This window comes from Phyllostomus discolor, chromosome 5, assembly GCF_004126475.2.
Source record: "Phyllostomus discolor isolate MPI-MPIP mPhyDis1 chromosome 5, mPhyDis1.pri.v3, whole genome shotgun sequence".
Classification (NCBI taxonomy): Eukaryota; Metazoa; Chordata; class Mammalia; order Chiroptera; family Phyllostomidae; genus Phyllostomus; species Phyllostomus discolor.
In genome coordinates, this window is record NC_040907.2 from 146424770 (window position 1) to 146446013 (window position 21244).

The following is a 21244-nucleotide window of genomic DNA, read 5'->3' on the forward strand; positions in this document are numbered from 1 at the left end:
TCTCAAGACTGACCTGTCCTGCAGGACCTGGCCTGGTAAACTCTCAGGAGGATGTCAGGAAGGGGAAGAACAGCTCACATGACTCAATCAAAGAGGACAACGGGGGTTTTTCAAGCCTGATCAAAGCTGAAAGTGGAGGGGTCCCAAAGCTTGATCACTGAGGCAGCACTCAAATTAGATGCCTAAGCCAGAGAATATTTATGTTTATAAACTGAAGGAGAGTACAGGGACCACATGCTTCATTCTCCACTTTTTCCTGGCAGCCTCCCTGCTATCCCCAAGCCTGGCACTTATTTCCCCTCAGGGCAAAGAGATACATTCTAGGGAGGCCCTGATGCCACAGGGATATGCAGCAGGGCTATTTCTACACTGAGACTCAGGAAGACACTGTGCGTACATCCCTTGAATGAAGAGTGAAAACATGCTGTTGTACTTCCAGGTAGAGGACCAGCCAGACTACCCCTTTTTTCCCTGCACTGACTCTCTGCAAAAGGATGTACATTTTAGCCACCTGGTGGCACGATGAGTCTACCTACAGCCTTTCCTTGCTGAGGGGTGAGAAGAGGTGGGGAGTGGAAGGAGAACACGACCTGAGAAACACCAGGAGACTTCAGGCAAACTGTCCTAGGCTTGCCACTGTCACTGGCAGGAGTGATGAAGGGAGGGAGAAGAGACAGTAGGAATGTGTATTATTTGACCTAGAGAAACCAGCAATCAGGCAATCTCGCTTTGGGTAAATTCATCTAGATTTTTCCATGATATTTTCCCATTTTCAGGTTCATTTTTCTAGGCCTATCGTTTTTTTTTCCAATCTGAATTTTAAAAAGGGAGCTCTTCAAAGGACCAGAAGGCATAGTCTGAACTCAGGATAATACTGCTTAAAACAGATTGGCTTTTTTGTTTAAAAGTGTTTGTGTATTTCTGTTTGATGGAGTAAGGGCTATATTTATACTATTTATTAGTAATAATGGTCTTGTCTTGTCTTAAAAAGGGATGTATCTAAAATAAACAGCCTCACAAGATCCAAAGGAATAACTTGTAAGTGATAATATTATAGTCACTTATTAAGGGACCACTTTTGGCCCACAATAAGGTGAAAATCAATCTGGACACCTAAAGTCCCGCCTGTAGAGTACTGTCACCCATACCCGGGCCAGGATCACTCTGCATATAGGGCCTGAAATAGTTTTAAGAATTTTTATAATTCTGTAATCACACATCCTCTGGAAATAATAAAAAATGCCTTAAAGTATTTAAAAAACAAATTTAAGAAATATTAAAGAGTATAATTTAGCATCCAATTAATTGAGTTAGCATTCTATTAATACATTTTTTGTCTTCTCCTGTTCTAAAATCTGTGACTTTCTGCCGATGATGACCAGTTTAACACGACAGTGAGTTCTTTCATTTTGGCATGGCATGCCCTTGCTCAGTGCCAGGAATACAGTGGATGCTCAATAAATGTTATTGTTCAGCTGAACTGCACTGTATTCAATTTAAGATCTCGCGAAGTCAAAATGGATTCCTTTAAAAATAGCCTTCTATTCCAAGGCACACACCAGTCTACAAAGCTCAGTGTGTTCCAAAGTAACCCAATTCTACGCACGTGGATAAAAGCTGCAGATGTTAACTTTTTTGGTTTAGATTGCATGGCATCCAATCCGGAAGTCTTAGATAGATAGTGAAAGTCTAAGACACTAATACAGATTACTTAGCCATCTAGCAGCTAGCTACAATTATGGGAGGTGTTGGCATAAAGGGACATTTCCATCAGACAAAGTAACTGTAGGTTACTGGCCATGTAACTGCAAAAACAAAACTTTAAAATGAAACTTTTAGTTTAGGCTTAAAAAAATAACTTAGAGACTTATAAATCTACATAGGAAACACAAAAATCCCATTCTGATGAGAAAACTTAATATAATTCTTGTCTAATCCTTGCAGCATCTTGTAGACACAGAATGTTAAAGACTGTAATTTAGCATCTTGGGTTTCCTGTCCTGTAATCTTAGAAAATTGTGAAAAATGGATCTTCATAGGATTTATAAAGGGAAAATTATATAAAGGCCTTTATCCTTCCAGGTCATTAACTCAAGGAAAATAAAGGGTGAATAAAAAAGGAAATTTAGTTTATAAACTATTATGTTTGTGAGTTAAAAATAGATACATGAGGCTAAAGCCAGTTCTGTTATTTTTTTTAACTGTGGGACTTTCTCAGAATTTTTTTTTTAGATTCCCATTTAGGGAAAAAGGAGGGGGTTAGAATATTAAAACTAATTTGTGCTTGTGGCCGACTGCAAAAAAATAATAATAATAGCTACAATACTAGCAATGAATGTCCATTTTTGTAGAATACATATATTGTAAAAAGTCAGCAAAGGGGATTTTTCTCCCACTCCACTCCTAAATATAACGCTAGTTAGAACAAGTGAGGAATATTCCACAATACCTCACCCTACATTTTTTTTTCAGCACAACCAGCTTAGAAACAAAGAGCTGCATTTACCCCTCTCTAATGATGCTGCTCACGTTTGAGTTATAGCCCTTCCTGAACTTTATTCTCCCACGGGAGATTGTGGAAGGGGTTGGGGGGAATCTCTGCAGCTTTGCTTTCATTCTTTCAGCACCGTTTTCCATTAAAATGAGGATAAGACCCAGAGAAATCTGACTTTCTGAAATACCACAAAATTACAAACTTCACAGTCATAATTACAGTCATTACTATGTTTTAAACTCCTTCAAAGTGGAATAATGAATATATCTTTATATAGGCCTAAAGTAATCTTTTAGGAGGAGACTGAAATTGAGATTTAAATAAATGTTACAAATGTTGAGGGACATTCAGCACTAAGAACTCATCAAAGTCACAGGGCTGAATAGCTGTTGGTACATTTTACATTTTTAAAAATATTTTATTTATTTATTTTCAGAGAGAGGGGAAAGGAAGGAGAAAGAGAGGGAGATAAACATCAATGTGTGGTTGTCTCTCACGTGACCCCAACTGGGGACCCAGCCTGCAACCCAGGCATGTGCCCTGACTGGGAGTCAAACTGGCGACCTTTTGGTTCGCAGGCCATGCTCAATCCACTGAGCCACACCAGCCAGGGCACATTTTACATTTTATAACTATTTTTACAACTTGATTTTAATAATCTTGTCTTTCTTTTATTTTTTTAGGTAGAATTAAGTCCATCTGCTTACGAATAACACAGATAATGTTACATTTTCATAACTACAGTGGCAACAGTAACCTTATCTTGTCATCTTTAAAAATATAAACTCAATTATTTTAAGTACTTTAAAACTTGAGTTCCTACAAATAATTTTATATATTCCACTGGCAGTAACACTGATCCACAACTGATCAGCTTTGTGTTTGAATTTAAATATTGATGTCACCAGCTCAGCATCACTTCAATGCCTCAGTCGGTTATGATTCTGCCCAATCCCAGCAGGCACAATTATTTCATTACTGAAAAGGAACTTAAACAGGAAACAGGAAAGCTTTTTAAAAAGTCACCATAAAAATGCTTGCATACATAACTCATTTTTCAAATTGCCTAAGAAAAAATCGGAACCTGTTTCCCTTGGAAAGAGTTCAGTTTGGTTTCCAGTAACACAGCTTCTGGCAGTGGTCTGGCTCGTCGCTGGGGGACACACAGCTGCACGGGGACAGATTTCTGGTGGGGTGACTTCTCTTTGTCATACACACCAATGCTAACTGGCATAGGAATGTACACTGCCAAATGTGTTGTTACCAGTTTTTAAAAATGTGGTTGAATAGGAAAGCATTAAACAGAACTCATCCTTTCAAAGTAACATTTTAATGAAATTCACTCTGGTACCATCAAGAAATAAAGCATTTTGGGAGAAAACTTTTAATTTTGAAAGAGCCAGCTCAGTGAAACTGACATGACAGCCTATTTTTTGGAAATAGTGTGTAAGTGACCAGAAACCTAGGAAATATTAGGAACTAAATAAATGCATGGGGAGACTTGTTGTTGTTGGTTTTGTTGTTGTGGTGTTACTATTTCCACTCACCAGCTCGAAGGGGTCGTGGGACTCCCCCAACAAAGATAGTTTTTCTGGGGTCCAAAGGCTGAGAACCATCCATTACAAAGTCACTGTCACTTAGGTTCCATGGTCGAATTTGCACCTGAAAAAAAGTTGTTTACTTGGTCCTTACTTCATTTCCATCAACCCCAAATGAGAATAAGGTGACTAGACACAAACCCACTGATTTGTGCATTTTACAACATACACAACACAAACAAAAACCCAGTTATTACTTAATGTAATCTGCATTTAGTGCCTTTCAATAGGACTCCTGGGAAATCTACTTACAGGTGCTATACTCAACACTGGAGAATATACCATGAAACCTTCAGAAACCACCTGTGGCTTAAAAAAAAGCAGTCTTCTAGAGAGAGATTCCGGGTTTTGAATCAGACCCATTTTTGCACATGAGAGACTATTTATAACCTGTCACAGTACAGCACCTAGCTTTTTAAGAGCTCATCTAAAGGAAGGGAACATGAACATTTAAAATATTTTCTAAAAATTATCTATATGTCTGGCTTTTAAATTCTTATCACCCCCTAAAATTAAAACACTTATCTTTCAGCAATATGATTGAACATAGATTAATACTCATCAGTTAGCATGGTATTACCAGCAATATCAAAGAGTAAAGCACACTGAATTATCTACTTTTGGTTTACCTGATTTTTCTAAACATGTCTGGTTAAATAAAGCCTAGAAATTAAAGTACATTTGTTATATCTCAGTCAACTGGGAATCTGACTTCCTGCCCACAATTTATACTGTTTTATTATACAATAAAAAATAAGTTATTTCATCAGAATCTGAACCTTAAATACATTCCTTTCAATCCATCACTGAATTATCAAACAAAATCTTAAAACAAAACAAAACAAAATAAAACAGAACCACACAAAACCCTCCCATACTGAAAGGCGAGTTTCAGCACCACCTGGGAACAAAGCAGCCACGTGTGTTTTGGGAGCGGGCAGAGGCAGAGATACCGGTGCCCGTCCTTGCAGAACATGCCTCTCCTTTCTCCTCACAGTTCAGGACAGGAAGCAAAGCACCTGCATTTTCATTTCCTAGTATCGACAAAATTCTTCATTTCCCCTATTGCTCGACTGTCAACAGTTAATGCAAGGAAACACATAAGAAAATTTCTTACGTGGTTTGCCTTCTATCTAGGAGTACTCCCATCTGAAAGGCAGTAAATCTGCCAGTTTCATGTTCCAAACACTTTGAATCAACTTTAAAACTGGCATTGCTCAGAAATGGTCTCCACATTCCTTATGATTCCTACAAAATTCACTCCCACCTAACTTTTTGCCTTTTATGACACTGTTGCCTTCACTAGTTAGCCAGAAGCCATAAAAATCTCCCTTTTCCCCTAGGTCCTGAGAACCGGGACCTGTTTGCAATTCTGTAAACATTCAGGCATTGGCTCCACCTATGTTGCATGAGGAAAAAAAAAAGATCCAGTTATTTCTTTGTAGAATTTGGTTTACTTGACTAAAATACCATTCCCTTAACATTTGCCACAAAGGCAGATTCACTAGTATTATAAAACATCACTTTTAAGTTACTTCGTTCAGGGGGATCAGTTCATAAGGTATATAAATGTCTAATCACTATGTTGTAAACCTGAAATTAATATTATAATACAGTATGCCAACTATAATTGGAAAATAAATGTAAAAAGTAAAAGCAAAGTAAAAAATGCCTTCATGAATATGTTACTAATTTTTTAATCAAAAACACAATTTCTAGCCCTGGCTGAGTAGCTCAGTTGTTTAGAGTGCCATCCTGACACACTAAGTCAGAGCACATACAAGAAGCAACCAATTAATGAAACAAGTAGAACAAATCTTTAAATAAATAAATAAATAAATAAAATAAACAAACTAAAATAAAAACATTATTTCTAGACACTGTAATAACAATTCTAATGCCACCAATGGGAAAAAAAAGGGATGTATCTTTTTCTACGCAGAGCCCTCTCTTATTTTAGTCTTATTCTTAATAAAGTAGTTAAGGCAGCTTCAAGACCTAGTAATTCCAATCACTTTATGGTAGTTGAGTTTGATCCTAGATCACTTGGCTTCACAAATGAAAACAATTCCTGTGCAGTATCCATACTGTTCTGGTTTCATTTAATCAGAATCACAGAAAATGCAGTCTTCTATAATAGCTGTGGGTTACTGCTGCTCAAAGAACTCTGCAGATCTCAAACCTTTCTGCTGAGAGCTACCATCACTGCCCTCCACCTCCCACCCTCACTTCATCACATCACACACAACCCATTCCACTGCCCTTTTCTTGGCATTATAGATTAGGTAAAAATATAGGAAGCAGAATCAGGAGACAGTAATGATTAACCCCATTCATAAAACACATTTCCCAGGTGCTACCAGAAAACAGCTCCTCAGAGCTTGCACCACTGCAGAATCAGAGAAATATCCATACATGCCAACTTTGGCACACTCGACACGCTAAGCAAAAGTCACGTAGTCCTATTTGCACTGAGATGTTCTGTTCACATTTTGGCATCTCTCTGAAACATAAGCTCACTCTCACACAAGACATGTTCTCCATCTTCCAAGGTTTATTCTCAGGCCTGATAGCCATGTTCTATCTTTCTGACTTACTCTATGAATATATTTTCTGGCCCTTTAATATATTTTACACACACACACACACACACACACGTTTTACTACTTTTTAAATACCATACTTTATAAGCTGACTCAAGTATTTTGTAGAAAGGGGCAGAAGAGGTTGGGTGGGTGGGCTGGAATGGGAGTAGGGGGGAGAAAACTGTACTTGAACAATGATTAAAATAAAAAAAAATAAAAAAAAAGAAAGGGGCAGAAGATAAATAAAAGAATTATCTTTGTTTCTTTAATAATTAGTTTTGAGATTGAATGAAATTAGAACTCTGTCCTAATTCAACATTAATTTTTGAATTGATTTGAGAGAGAGAGAGAGAGAGAGAGAGAGAGAGAGAGAGGTCATTTTGTTGTTCCACTTATGCATTCGTTGGTTGATTCTTACATGTGCCCTGACTGGGGATAGAACTCACAACCTTGGCATATTGGGACGACACTCTAACCAACTGAGCTGTCCTAATTCAATATAAATTTATACCAGCAATACAAATTTTGCATATACAGGGATCACTCTGTGTGTGTGTGTGTGTGTGTGTGTGACAACTCTTCCAGTATATTGTCCAATAGGCTGTTGTAGGCTATATATTCTGGGCAGGAAAATCCTCAACATTCAGAGGAAAAATATAGAGATGTCAACCAGAAATGGTGAAGATTCCAAAACTGATTCTCCTTCCTGGAGAAACCTGACCACATTTGCTTATAAAGATGACTCCACAATGCACCACCCATCAGCTCTTCAGCCAGGCCATGCTCTCACAGCGGGGTTACACGAAACCACACATCTGCAGGGCCAGACAGGCAGCACAACTGTGCAAAGCCACCAGCACAACAGCAGGCAGGCAGTGACACACTGGATAAATCACTCCTTCTAAAGGAAGCAGACACTTTTCAGCTCTAGCAAGCAGCTATAATTTGCAGATGTGCTGTCAGACTTTTCCATTTCTCAAGAGTAGCTAGATTTTTATGTAAAACTTCAAAATTTTAAAATGTTGGAAACTAACTCAAATGTTCAAATCACTGTACAGGCTAAATGAAACTGTCTGCAGGCAGGCCCATCCATCCTGCAGGCCCCGTGTGTGATCGCTGACCAGGAGGGTTTAGTTACCACACGGCTCCACAGCACTTCTAAGAGAAAAATACAAAATGGCTTTTCTTTATTTCTTTCTGAAGCATGGATTCCTACCAAACCTCTGTTGCGGGCCATGAAACCTACTTCTGGCTGAATTATTTGTCTTCTAAATTCTTGTCTCCCAAATTAACAGCCTGCTTTATATAACTGCTTATCTCCAAAAGCAAAATCTTTTTAAGGATACAGTAAAAAAACAAACACAAAGCTTGGCTGTATAAATTTATACCATATAGTAACTCTAACAGACTTCAAGAGATCTAAAAGAATGTAACTTTGATAATATCAACAGTTATTATCAACAATACTAAAAGCACTAATTTTCCTTTTCAAGGTTTCCCAAGTGTGTTCTGTGAAGTGCAGGTCCCTAGGGTTGTTCTACCAGACCAGCAATGTTTGGAAAAAGGTATAAACTATGCCTTCCTTCTTGGAGTTTCACAGCATCTATCGGTGTATATCAACTGAGGGCACTACAAGAAGTTCTATAGGCAAGAAATCTGTTCAAATGTTTTTTAACCCACCATTTCAAAAATTACCTCTATGGAACCTATCTTTTGCATAACATCTGTTAATATCCATACTTTGATGTATCAAAATATGGAATAAGTTTGAAGTAATTGAACAAAATGTTGAAACTTTAATCCAGGACTTTTCCTCACTTCCTGCTATTGCTCTGAAAGGGTTGCTTCTGTAGAAATTAACATTAAATGGTTAAGAGTATAGTAAATTTAAATACTAGACAGCCATTCAAAGAACTGAAAATTTTCTGACTCAACTGCATGAAAGAGTTGTTACTAAATCAGCTTGACTATTTTGCCATCAATAAAGAATAAATTATCTAATTATAGGTCTATATAGAAACTAAAGTTTTGTCCTAGTTAAAACTAAAAGTCATTATTACTAGGAGTAAGATTAGGTCAGGTGCTAGAGAAAAAAATTAAGAAATGCTATATGGGTCACTTATTTTGACAGGAAGCTATAATATCATTTCCTAAAAAAAATTTCATTGAAGATTTCAAAAGTCTCTATGTTAAAATTAAATATAAATGTATATTATTATATCTTTAATAATAGGATATGAGAAAACATAGTTGCAGTAAAATAGTTTTTAACACGAAGCTTAGAGCTCCCAGTGTCTGAACTTTGCTAAGCCTCTATAAAGCTATAGAATTCTTAGTTTGGACCACTGTTTAAAATTTACATATTCATCTCCCAATAAATAATGTTACCTTGAGTTCACTTTGAACGTCATACCCTATACTCCACCCTTGTCTGGCTGTCTCCTTAGATTACAAACGTCAGTCACGTGAACAGCTCCTGCACAGCACCTTCCTTTTCAGCTGTTCATCTCAAGCCTGCTCCAAAAAGCAACCACACTGCTCAGTCAACAGTGCAATCTGGTGGCCAGCCCAGGAAACTAAATGACCAAAAACAACCTCATTGTTATTTGTTCTGTTTCCCATTTCCCATAAAGCACATGGCAAAGACCACCCCTCCCACCCACTCAGCCCCCAATTTCCTTTTTTCCTTTTTTCAATACTCTTCAAATTCCTATTTAAGCTCTTCAGGAAAAAGTCCATTTTTCTTTCCCTAATCCTACAATCCTTTCAATCTCCATGAATCAGAAAACAATACTGCAGAACTATCAGCATCCCGACTCTTCTGACAACCAGGATGAGTCAGCTAAACCTAGGTCCGCTGACATGCAGCTGCAACAGCTCAGCTGTGATGGTAATGAACTCAGACCCACTCCAGTTGTCAGCGATTCTATTTTAAGCACCACAGACCTCACCGAATGACTGGAGTGCCCCACAGTATCACAAATAAACTAGTTTGTGGTTTGTGAGGCATCTTTCTCTCTTCCATGGTGTAAGGGGCTGTTTTATTATTATTAACCACTAAAACTAACAGCCATAACAGCAGTAACTTGTGGTTTAGACTCTTCAAAGTACATTCATATTTGGTTATCTCACTTCAACCTAGTTTTTACCACATAGCTCCTCAACAAAAAGGTCAGCCAACTGCCAGGAGTTTAGATGCTACCTATGATTCTCAAGAGCTGCCCTCCAGCCAATGGAAAGGAGGAGATGCCTTCCCTGTGTCTGCTGGGGGATGTGGCCAGAAAGGAACCTAAGAGCTGATCAGAGTCATTGGCTTTGATAAGACTTACATATCTTGGGCAGCTCTGGGGCCTCTAGTCAGAACTCCACTGGGCCTTAAAGCAAAAAAGCTGTAAGTCTCCCACTGAGACTGTTCCTCCCATTCCTTAGATAAAAGTACAGTCATGCGTTGCTTAATGAAAGAGATATGTTCTGAGAAATGTGTTGTTAGGTAATTTTGTCATTGTGTGAACGTCATGGAGTGTACTTACAAAAATTTAGACGGTACAGCCTACCACTGTAATTGTATGTGCTACATTTTTATATGGCTGGCAGCACAGTAGTTCATTTACATCAGCATCCCCACAAACATGTGAGTAATGCATTGTGCTACGACATTACAACAACCACGACATCACTAAATGATAAGAACTTTTAGGTCCATGATAATCTAATGGATTGCTGTTGTATATGTGGTCCACCGTTGACCAAAATGTCATTGTGTGGTACATACTGTGCCCCATACAGCCTCACCAAAGCCAGGATTCTTCTTAGACAAGGAGCCAAAAGTAACCCTGGGGAATTCTCTTATGCTGTGCCTGAATGCTCCAGGTCCACCAGCAGGGTCAGAAACAGTCCAAGAACAAAAAGCCATCTGCACCAAGCTGCACAACCTTCCTGACGCATGGAAACCACAGGCGGCTTACAGCCCCCTCTAGGACCTTCAGTTACTGCTGACCAATTTAAACAGCACTCTGTATACTGCTTCATAAGGGCACCCAGCACAAAAATAGAGCATGCATAAACTGTGCCTCCAAAATGGCTGTGCATATCCTTCCTTTATGCTTGGCTTAATAACTCCATTATTACTTAAATGCTATGATTAAAAACTGTACGTATAGCTGGAAATTCAAGGGAACACCTTCCCTCTAAAGGCTTTCCTGACTTCTTCAGGAACATTGACCACTTTGCCCTTTGAGCCCCTGCCGCCACCTCACCAAACACAACTACTCCCTATGATACGTCTATCACAGCACCTGCGACTCCTCACTTCATGTACTATCCACCTATTTCCCTCCATTGGACTCCAGGATCCTCTAAGGCTAAGACCATATCTCTGCAAGTGTCCCAATTGCCCGGCACAATGCCCAGCTCTTAGTGAGAGCTCTGTGCTCATCAATGATTGGTGCATTAACAAAGGTTTTCCTGATGTGCAGACACTGGTGCTTCAAGATGTCCAGTGGGTGCCCTTCTATATCCCAGGTCACCCCCCTCACTAAACTGAAAGCCACCTTCCAGGGGTATGGAAATATAGTAAGTCTGACCACCAGTGGGGCCTCTGGACTTGAGCCTAATTTGTGCCAATTTCCGATGCCACCAGGCAACAAATCTACTGATCAATTCTACTCAGTGATCAGAATTACCTAGTGCTCATCATTACTGCTAATGCTACCACAATAGGTAGAAAGTATAAGCATGACAGATGAGTCCCTTTCGAAAAAAAGAAGAAACTAGAACTTATAAGCACCTGCACTGCACCACTGTGGCAGGCATTTTACATGTATGATTACACTTAAACTCACTACAACTGCTATGCTGTAAAAATTACACCTACTTTAGCGATAAGAAAATTAAGGATCAGAAGAGTAAAGTCAACTCAGGACTGAAACCCATAGCTTATCTGACCCGAAGCCCGTATGCTGAATGCTTTTCCCTGTGCAATCACGCCATGTGCCTGCAAGGGTCCCCATCCTCCAAGCTGCTGACCACCAGTCATGCCTGCTCACAGTCTCCTGGACGAGTCAAATGCATTTTTATTTGTGAGTGATTAACCTCTCCCTTCTTTCCAAACTTATTCTGTCCATTTTCAATGCACTGAAGTAGTAACCGATAGACTCCACTTAAATTGAACTAACCCAGCTGTTAGAAAAGCTCAAGAAAACGATTTAGTAATGAAACTGGCACTGTATTCAGCTATTTTAACTTCCAGGTTCACAGCCTCAGGCAATTGCAGCCATAGTTTTGTCCAGTGTCTATATAAATGTGTATTTTCAGCTCCACGATACCAGGACAAGGATGTTGTTATGGGCATGCTGATCACTAAAACTCCTGAGAGGAATGTACACAAAAAGTTCAAGTTACCTAAGTTCTTCCTACGTAGAAGCCTATTCTTTGAGTGAGCTCCATGGAATACTAATTCCATTGAAATCTTCACAAGTATAATTCCAAGACAGGAATATAATATGCTGGATTAACAATATTACACAAGTTTATTTACTGTAGGACTTGTCAGAACTGTAATATATCAATGTTTCCCAAATGTTTTTGGCTATGAAACATTTAATTAATGGAGAAAATAGATATCAAATACACAAAGTAAGTGCTCAATAAATGATACCTGTTATTATTATGAGCAAACCTTTTTGTTGGTGTTCCTTTCAGGACACCAGTGTTTGATGGAACAAGTGTTCTTCAGAACCTACTTTGGAAACCACTGAATATGATCCCTTAGGAGACAGATCAGCTGTTTTGTAAACTAGATACCATTTAGTATGCTGGAACCGCAGCATCTTTTAGACCTCCCCAGGAAGGAATAACAGTCTCTAAAGACTCAAGCACCAAAAAACTCTGGTCCCATTTCACACTCAGAGAATCAGGGGGAAAACAGGATTTATTATGAACAGGAGCTACTTCTCTCATTTTAGAGGAGGAACCCTCCTTTGGAGAAATTCCTATGCTAGAAGGTGCCTAAACCACAAATTTAGACCAAGGATTCAAGGAACAAACAAATAAATGAGGAAAATCAGAAGTGTTGAAGATTTCCAAGGTGTGTTATAACAAAACCAGATTTGATTGAGCCAAGATAAAACTACAGTTGTTGTCTTAGAAGGTAGTAGATGGAGAATGAAAGAGTTTTAGGAAATATATCACAGATGCAAGGACTGAGGCCGTCCACCAAGGTGCCCTGTCACTCAGCCCCTATCTACTTTTCCCAGCTTAATTTTTCTCTACTCCCTTTCATACACTTGTGCTCCATCTAACCAATCTAAATGTTCTCCATTCATACCACTCAATTTCTCATTTCTGTGTTCACACTGTTGTCCTTCTTGAAAATGTCTATTTACCAAACCTCCATCCCTTTCCTGGCCAATCTCCAAACTCTCTTACTCCTTCAAGGCCTAGTTCAAATGACACATCATTCAAGAAGCTTTCTTTTATCATTCCAGGTATTTATAAACTCTTCAAAGTACTCAGTGTGTATATAAAGCTTGTTTTATCTATCCATTATACTATTAACTTTTTGACACAGGATTTTATGTCTGATTCATAATAAATTCTGATTCAGAGTAACCAGTACAAACGCCTTGCCCACAGAACACACTCAAAGGTGGCTTGAAGGAAGGAAGGAAGGCAAATCATTTGAACAGATGGCTGTATGTGGGCTGAAATGGCTGCAACAGCAGGTACGATTCGCTATAGATGGTGCAGTGATCAGGGAAGGCTTCAGGAAAGAGATGGCATTTGAGGGGCATCTTAAAATAAGGGAAGGAATTAAAAATTAAGATGGGAACAGAAATATTTCAGTTAATTGAATATGGGGTTCAGAAGTAAAGCAGGAAAAGGTAAAATGGGAAGAAATTTAAAGTCAGACTGGGAAGGTATCGAATCCCGGGAAAAGGATCTGGGCTGCTTTTGTGACTAAAGAGGAATGATTGAAAGCGCTGGAGATCCCACTAATACATAAATGGGGGCACGGGAGACCAGAATGATAGACAGAATGGGCAGATTAAACCGGCCTCCATTTTCAGCTTCCTTGCCCCCAACATTTTAAAAAAAAATTTGTTTTCAAGTTTTAAGAGGATGACAATATTACCAAAGCAATGAGCTTTATGTAAAGAACTGACTTTACATAAGCACTTCAGTTTGGTAGGACAGTTTTTAAATACCGGGGTGGGCAAAAGTAGGTTTACAGTTACGAGTACAAAATACAGAGTTCATTCTTGTATTATTATTTATTTACTGTATTATTTGTCTTTTTACTATTTCATATTTTTACTTATGATTTAACTTTTAGGTAATGATGGTTGTTAATTTAATCTAGTTTTGCCCACCTCTGTATATAGCAAAATCAATCTTTCATATTTCAGCATATTTATAAATTGTGATGCGCTATAAAGTAGGAGGAAGCAGAAAACTCCAATGCTCTTTTCAAGGTGTTTACTACCCCACATCTCTGGCCAAAGTGTTCTAAGAAGCTAAGAACCATAAATCTCCTTCCTTGCCCTGGCTGGGGGGGTCTCAGTTGGTTAGAGCATCATCCCACACACCAAAAGGTTATGGGTTTGATCCCGTGTCAGGGCCCATACTCAGACTGCAGGTTCAATCCCCAGTAGGGGTGCGTATGGGAGGCAACTGATCACTAGTTCTCTCACATCCATGTTTCTCTCTCTTTCTCTCTCCCTTTCTGTCCCTTCCTCTCTCTCTAATATCAATAAACATATCCTTTGGTGAGGATTAAAAAAAAAAACAAACTCCTTCCTTAGCTCCTTTTCAAGGTTACTCTTTTTCGGCCCCTATCTCTGTTAGACCCTTCTAGGTTTCCTGCTCTATCAGTTTGCTGTGTTGAACTTTCAGGATCAGTCTATTTATACCTCTTTAACAAGAGATCCCAGAGTCTCAATGTCTGCCCGCTTCACTGGACACCTGGACAAGGACGTAGCTGTCCTCTAAGATGCCTGGGACAGCTGAGCTTTGGAACTCCTCTTGCTGGAGAAGGAAAGAAAAAATCATGTATCTACAAGTTCTGTACTAGCTCCTGCTCTTGCCAAGTTGTTTACCCATTCTTTGGGACTGAGAGGTCAATTAATCAGGCCACAAATACAATTTCTTTTGCTAACTTTCAGGGTCAGACCTATTCATAGAATAGTCTGAGATGAGCCGTTTAATGAAAGAAAGGATATCACGGACCAAAAATATCTCCCTGATGCTACCTGAAATCCACTAATTAAGGGTTTAAGTTAAAAAAGGAAACATGATCTTAGTTTAAATCAGAGGGAACCCTGCTATCAGGCTCTGTACTAGGAAAAGGATCTGGTTAACCTAATCCCCACAAAGGGAACAGGGTTTGCTGCAGGGAGGTGGGTGAGGGAGAAGCATAGGGGGAAGGGCCGTGGATAGAAAATCTGTGAGCTCATTTTGGAATGTGGTATATCTTCAAGGAGAAATCCAGGGAGGATTGGAGAGAACTAAACAACAGAATGAGGGCACTGGGATCCTGAAAGGTAGCCAAGCTCAGGAGCAGAAAAAAAGTGAGAAAGAGCCATAGCTCAGAGAATTTGGTGAATGAGCTCCAAAGGTTGACTTTACCTTGAGTTATTGCCAAGGTCCTCATTTACTCCCAAATGTTCAACCCAGGTCTCCCTTTTTGTGGGAGCATCCAAAGCGAGGTGGAAGGTACAGAAACCTGGTAGGGAAGTATGGCCAAGTGAAGTGGGAGTGAGGGACGTGTAGCTGAAGCACAGGAAGAGAAGGTTTCATAATGGAGCCACAGAGTTGGAACCCAAAATGGGATCCCGTTCATTAGAATTACAGGTGTTTGGGGACTTCTATGTTTCCCAGCCTACATTTTTTTTTCAACTTGTTTATGCTGGAAATTCTGAGTATGCTTGGGTCAAAGAAATATGTGATCGGCAGCCACCATTCAGAATTCACCAAGCTCCAATAAAACTGCTTCACTTGAGCTCAGAAAATGAAAACTGCAATAAGGCAGAAATTTGTAGAAACACAAACAATGAAAGTTAGTTTCTCCATAAACATTTCCAAGACAGATTACACTAATTATTTTCAAAAGTACTTCAAGCCAAAGGTAATACATGTGTTTGGAGTGAAAACACTCAACAGCACTGGTGATGCCTCCGTAGCACCTCCACCTGAAACCACCACAGCTCATTCCCCTTCTCAAGACATGTCCCGCCCTGGCGAGGTTTGCCCCGACAAGGGCTAGTATCCTCCTCCTCCCACAGAGCCAGTGACGTGCCTTTCAAGGTACCCAGAACCTACATGCTCTTCTCCAGTCTCCACCCTTCAATTCAACTGCTTCTTAATCTACTACAGGCATAACTATCACAACATGTGCCTCTACCCCTCTGCCTTTTTATATACGTACATGCATTTCTAATCCCCCCCCATAAGTCTACAAACAATCCCACTTTAACCCTTCCCAGCTCACTCCCACTCCCCTTCTACTGATGTGCCAGTGGCGGAGGCCCTATGGAGGTTGACCTTTACCTCTCAGACATATGACTCTGAAAACTGGGTTCAGTCTTTCTAATTCCACACTATTCCAAAGAGATTTAGAGAAGTCATATCAGCTTTCTTATTATTCACCCAGATGAAACTCTGCACACTCCCATGGCAGTCAGTCCTCATGTCTTCCCCATAACACACAGCCTCTCCACACTGCTTAGATTAAGACCAAAGTTAACAAAGGTTCCCTACTCTTTCTCCCCACCTACTGTCTGCCCCACCTGTACGCTAACCTGCCCAACGACTGTTCATTGTTGTCATAAAATGTTTTTATGGTGCCAGAATTTGAAAATTACAGTGGCATTTTCACACTTGTTTATATCCTGTTTCTTATGAATCAATTATTCTAATACGCTCAATATCCCCATTCTTTAGCACCCCACCTCCTGCTTTACATACTGCAGTCTCCCCCTTCTAGGTGGCCAAGTCCCAGCATCATTCTTCTGCAACCAACTGTAAACTCTGTCCTAGATAGAGGTCATCATTTTTCCGCACAGGGGTTACCATGTAGATAAGTTCTAACCTTGCTTTTCTGAATTCAATAGCCCTAAGTTAGACTAATAGCACCATCCAGTTACACTGCACAAGTACCCGACTTCACCAAATGTTTTCACATTCATTTTCCTCTTATCTGAGCCTCTTGACATCCCAAAGAGGGACCAGTATTCTTCCCATTTTATAGATGAGGAAGCCAAGATTCAGCAAGGATAAGCAGATATTTAAAGGCTAGAGTCAAGACTCTAACTTCTATGTCCAGCCCCAATTCTCTTCCCAAGCACATTTCTGAGAATACATCCAGCTGCCAAGCAAGCCTTACACTTCCAGTGTAAGTCTTACAGGGGATGCTGCAGGCCCCATGGTAGGTAGAGGCCTGGAACCATATCACTGTCTTACTGTATTTCCCACTCCTAGCACCAAGTCTTCACACACAAATCGCCCCTCCCAACTTCCCACAGATCCTTACTTCTTCTGTGTTACCAAGTTCTTTTCTTCTGCTCAGAGGACATAGTCTTGCCCCTTCTCCATTGATACCCACTGTGCCAGGAGAAAGCAAGCAGTCTTCCTCTCTTACTCAATGACTTACTCAAACTCATTGATTCAGTAACCACAAACTGTAAAAGTGTACATTTATGTATGGCTTTGGGTCCATGTTTTCTGTCCTTCCCCTCTCCTGGGCTGTCCGAAGACATCCAGTTTAGAGGGTAAGCTCCTGGCCCAAAAGGCTCTGTTTGGCCAGCTGTGGGTACTCGCACAATGCCTTGCATTCAAAGGCACATAAACATTGATGATTATGATCTTTTAAAAAATTACTCCTGCTCTTGATCTGAAATAATAATAGAAACCCAGCTGCCAAAACCATTAAGAGCATTATTTACTTCAATTCAGAGTTGCTGAATAAGAGTTAGGTTATAAAAGAGCTGTAAAGGGAAAGACAAGGGCACATTTGTTTATATGCATTCCCAAAGGTATAAAATGAAGTTCTGAGTCATTTGTTATTAGCTCCCATCAACAACGGTCCAGTTCTACTGCATAGCAAGGTCACCCTGGGTGAGAGGGTCCTAGTTCCAGCACTCCCACTACAAGAAGGAGGCGATCACTATTCCAATTGCATGTGTGCTCCAGAAAAGCAACAGGTGGCTTTGTGTTACTTACCGGTTTGTCTTTGATGGTGGGGCTTGACACGCACAGGTACAGTTTCCCATCTTCTTCTAGGCAGGCATCTATCAAAGCTTGTACTGAGCTCTCTTCCTGGAACAGCAGAAAGGCATAGCCTTGGGGGGAAAAAATGGCGTGGGGAGGAATCAGTGAATTGAACTCAAAGTACCAATTAAAAACTTACCTATTATTTTACTAAAATCTAAAAACTTGCAATGGGACACAGGGAAATAGCAGTTACTGATACCCTATTGTGCCAGGCATTGTATCAGGTGCTCTATAGACACTACCTCACTGCAGGCCTGACACATGCAGCAACACAGATACACCTTGAGCACATTATACTAGGTAAAAAAACCAGGCACAAAATACCACAAATTGTATGGTTCCATGTATATGGAATGTTATAATAGGCAAATATACAGAGACCAAAAAATAGATCAGTGGTTGCCTAGGGCTGGGGGACTGGAGGGAATACGTATAGGGTTTTTTTGGGGGGGGGGGCGGGTATGATAAAAGCTTTCAAAAATTAATTATAGTGGTGGTTGCATAACTCTGTGAACATACTGAAAACCACTGCACTATACATTTTAAATGGTTGAACTATATGGTATGTGAATTACATCTCAACAAAAGTTGTGAAAAAAAAGAAAAGCGCCAAACAATAGGCTAGTGTGTTACTTCTGATGGTGATGCTCTGCTTCTCCAAGGATACTCTCCTGCCTCCTGACAGCATATACGATCTATAAACATGGGTGCTAGCTACAGGGTTTCCATGGACACGGCCAGCTTTCTTCAGTTCAATTCAGTAAGATTCAGTGAGCAACTTTAAAAGTGGGGCACAGTCTATGGATTAGGAGAAAACTGAGATGAACAAGACTAGGTTCCTGCTCTCAGGAGGATTATGCAGTAGAAGAAACAGATGTTTAGACAATCAATTGCAAGCTCCAAGTTGAGGGAGTTAAATGGAGACAAAAGGTGCCAAGAGACCCCAGAGGAGTAAGGACTGTGACTTAGGAGAATCAGCAAAGACTTCAAAGAGGACAACAAACATTCAAGGGGCCAACTCTGGCACTTGCTGCCACACTGGCATTCACGAATGACAGCTGAGGGAAGGTCCGTCTTGAGCTAGTCTAAGCCTGAGTACTCAACTATTCAACCTCTACAACCCCGCTAGCTTTGCTAAGTCTCTCAGCTGTCACCTCCACTGCCAGTTCTGCTACTGATCTCAAAGGAAACCAATGCAGTTCTCCTCTGGTGCGTGGCATGCCAGAAAGATAAGTAGTGGAAAGGTATAAAACCCTCACATTCAGAAGATTCTCATACCTCAAAGATGTTAATCAACTAGCCTAGAAGCAAAGCTCTCTGGAGTCCTGGGCAGTTCTAATGACACTGGCAGTGGATAATGAATAATGGGTACTTCTTTTTAAATCCTTTTTCCAAACTCCTCTTCTACACAGAGCATCCAAGCAAACATAGCAGGAAAAGATCAAGTCCTACTCAGCACACCAAGGGTGACCAATGCAAAAGGCGGAAGCCAACAAACAGGGAAAAGCACCAAGCCCACAGGAGTGAGTATGTGGATGCAAAAGGGAGGCTGCCTGCATGTAGGACCCAGAGCTGTTTTCTGGGCTTTGCTCTCAGGCTGGATGGGTCAGAGGGTTCAGCAGGGGGCCAGGCGAGAAAAATAAATCCTAACTGCAAAACTCTAGAAGATAATACACCATTTCTTCATATCTTTTCTCTTGTGGAAACAGTATCAAACTATCACCATACCCCAGGGAATCTATTAAAAATTCAGTATATTCATTTAATGTGAAAACATTAATTCCACTTGCCAAAGAGAGTATTAGAGAGGAGTGAGTTAAAAAATGCAAACTTCACAAGGAGGAGGTGTTAGAACATGCTCTCAAACCTCCCGCCTCACCAGGTTAAATCCTGGTCCAGATGGTCCACAAAGGCCCTAAGGGGCACACAGGATATCCTGTTCTAGGAGAGCACCCTGCCTGTGTGCACTGTGCACAGACACATCAAAAAGGCCTGGGCATGGGGCACGTCAGTGAGCTGGGCCTGTCCCCAGCACCTTGCCACTGGAAGGCCACTGGGCTGACTGTTCCTTTCCTGCACGTCACTGCCTGCCCTCTGCAATCTTCCACATCAAATCCTGCACTGGGTTCAATTTGGGCATCAGAGGAAAAGGAGGGTATCTCCTCGGAGCAGCTGAGTAGCTCCCACAAAGGCATGCAGATTTCCACTCAGGCCTATCTCAGTCTAGAAGTCAACACTGGCAGTGAGCAGAGTAAAAACAACCCAGAGTCACAAGTAAAAGCCTGCGACAATGTTATTACCAAGAAAAATGTCTACAAACAACTTATATCCCTTTCCCAGGAAATGGTCCATAATATGCTACCAATTTCTTCAAGACGGTTCTTTTACAACAAATCATCTCTATGCCCTGGTCAGCAAGCTGCCACTCTCAATAATGACAATATTATCTTGGCACTACAGATGATGTGTGTGACTCAGGTCCAGCAATTTCCTTCAATCCTACTTCCTACCTCAGGCCTCCCAAGCAAAACAAAATGCACCAGGAACACTACAAATCACTCACGAAAACAGCCTTATGATACTTTCGCCTACTAAAACACCTTCTGATAGATGACCCCTAGGTCAAGCAAACCAGGATGACAACAAAATTCAGAGGATTAAAAAAAAAATCAGGGAGGAAGACTCCTTCCAATACATTTCCCTCTTGATCTTCAAAAATTCAAGGTCAAAGTAAACAAAGTAGAAAAAGATCCCTTCAAGAATAACAAGGTCAATGTAAGGTAGAAATTAAATCAATGATTTACTAAAAGGCAAATTCCACAAGGTACTATAAAAAGAGTTCTGGACTAGCAATCAGAAGGTCTGGATCTGGGTCTAAGTCCTAACATTTACTGTGTGTGGTAACAACAGCTAGTAGCTACCATCCACTGAGCATCTACCACACACCAGGCACTGCTCTAAGTGCCTTACGTGTATTAATTCATTTCATCTTCACACACACCCGGGAGATAGCCCCTATTTTAAATTCTGTTTTACAGTTATAGAAATTGCAGAGTGATTAAGAGACTTGTTCAAGGTCACCTCATAACTGGTAAAACTATGAATTTGAATATTAATTAAAAATGTCTAAGTCTTGGCTCTTTTCTCTATAGAATAAAAATAAGTATTTGTCCTGATTATCTCATAGAAATGTATATTATAAAATAATATATGTGAAGATACTCTGTAAACTCTATATGTGAAGATAGGATATCATGCAAATGTCGATTTTTCTTTTATTGTGTTTTCAGTTATGTATG

General features: G+C 40.1%; 1 protein-coding gene across 9 annotated transcripts in view; it reads right to left on the reverse strand.

Annotated features, from left to right (window-relative positions):
• CPEB3 (cytoplasmic polyadenylation element binding protein 3) overlaps window positions 1-21244 on the reverse strand; it is a 180634-nt gene that overhangs the window by 31958 nt on the left and 127432 nt on the right. For all 9 annotated transcript variants that reach the window (XM_028512299.2, XM_036026996.1, XM_036026995.1 and 6 more), the window contains 2 exons: window positions 17895-18013; window positions 4042-4156 (listed from right to left, as the gene is read on the reverse strand). In XM_028512299.2, the coding sequence (XP_028368100.1) occupies window positions 4042-4156; window positions 17895-18013 (234 nt within the window). The remainder of the gene's footprint in view (window positions 1-4041; window positions 4157-17894; window positions 18014-21244) is intronic.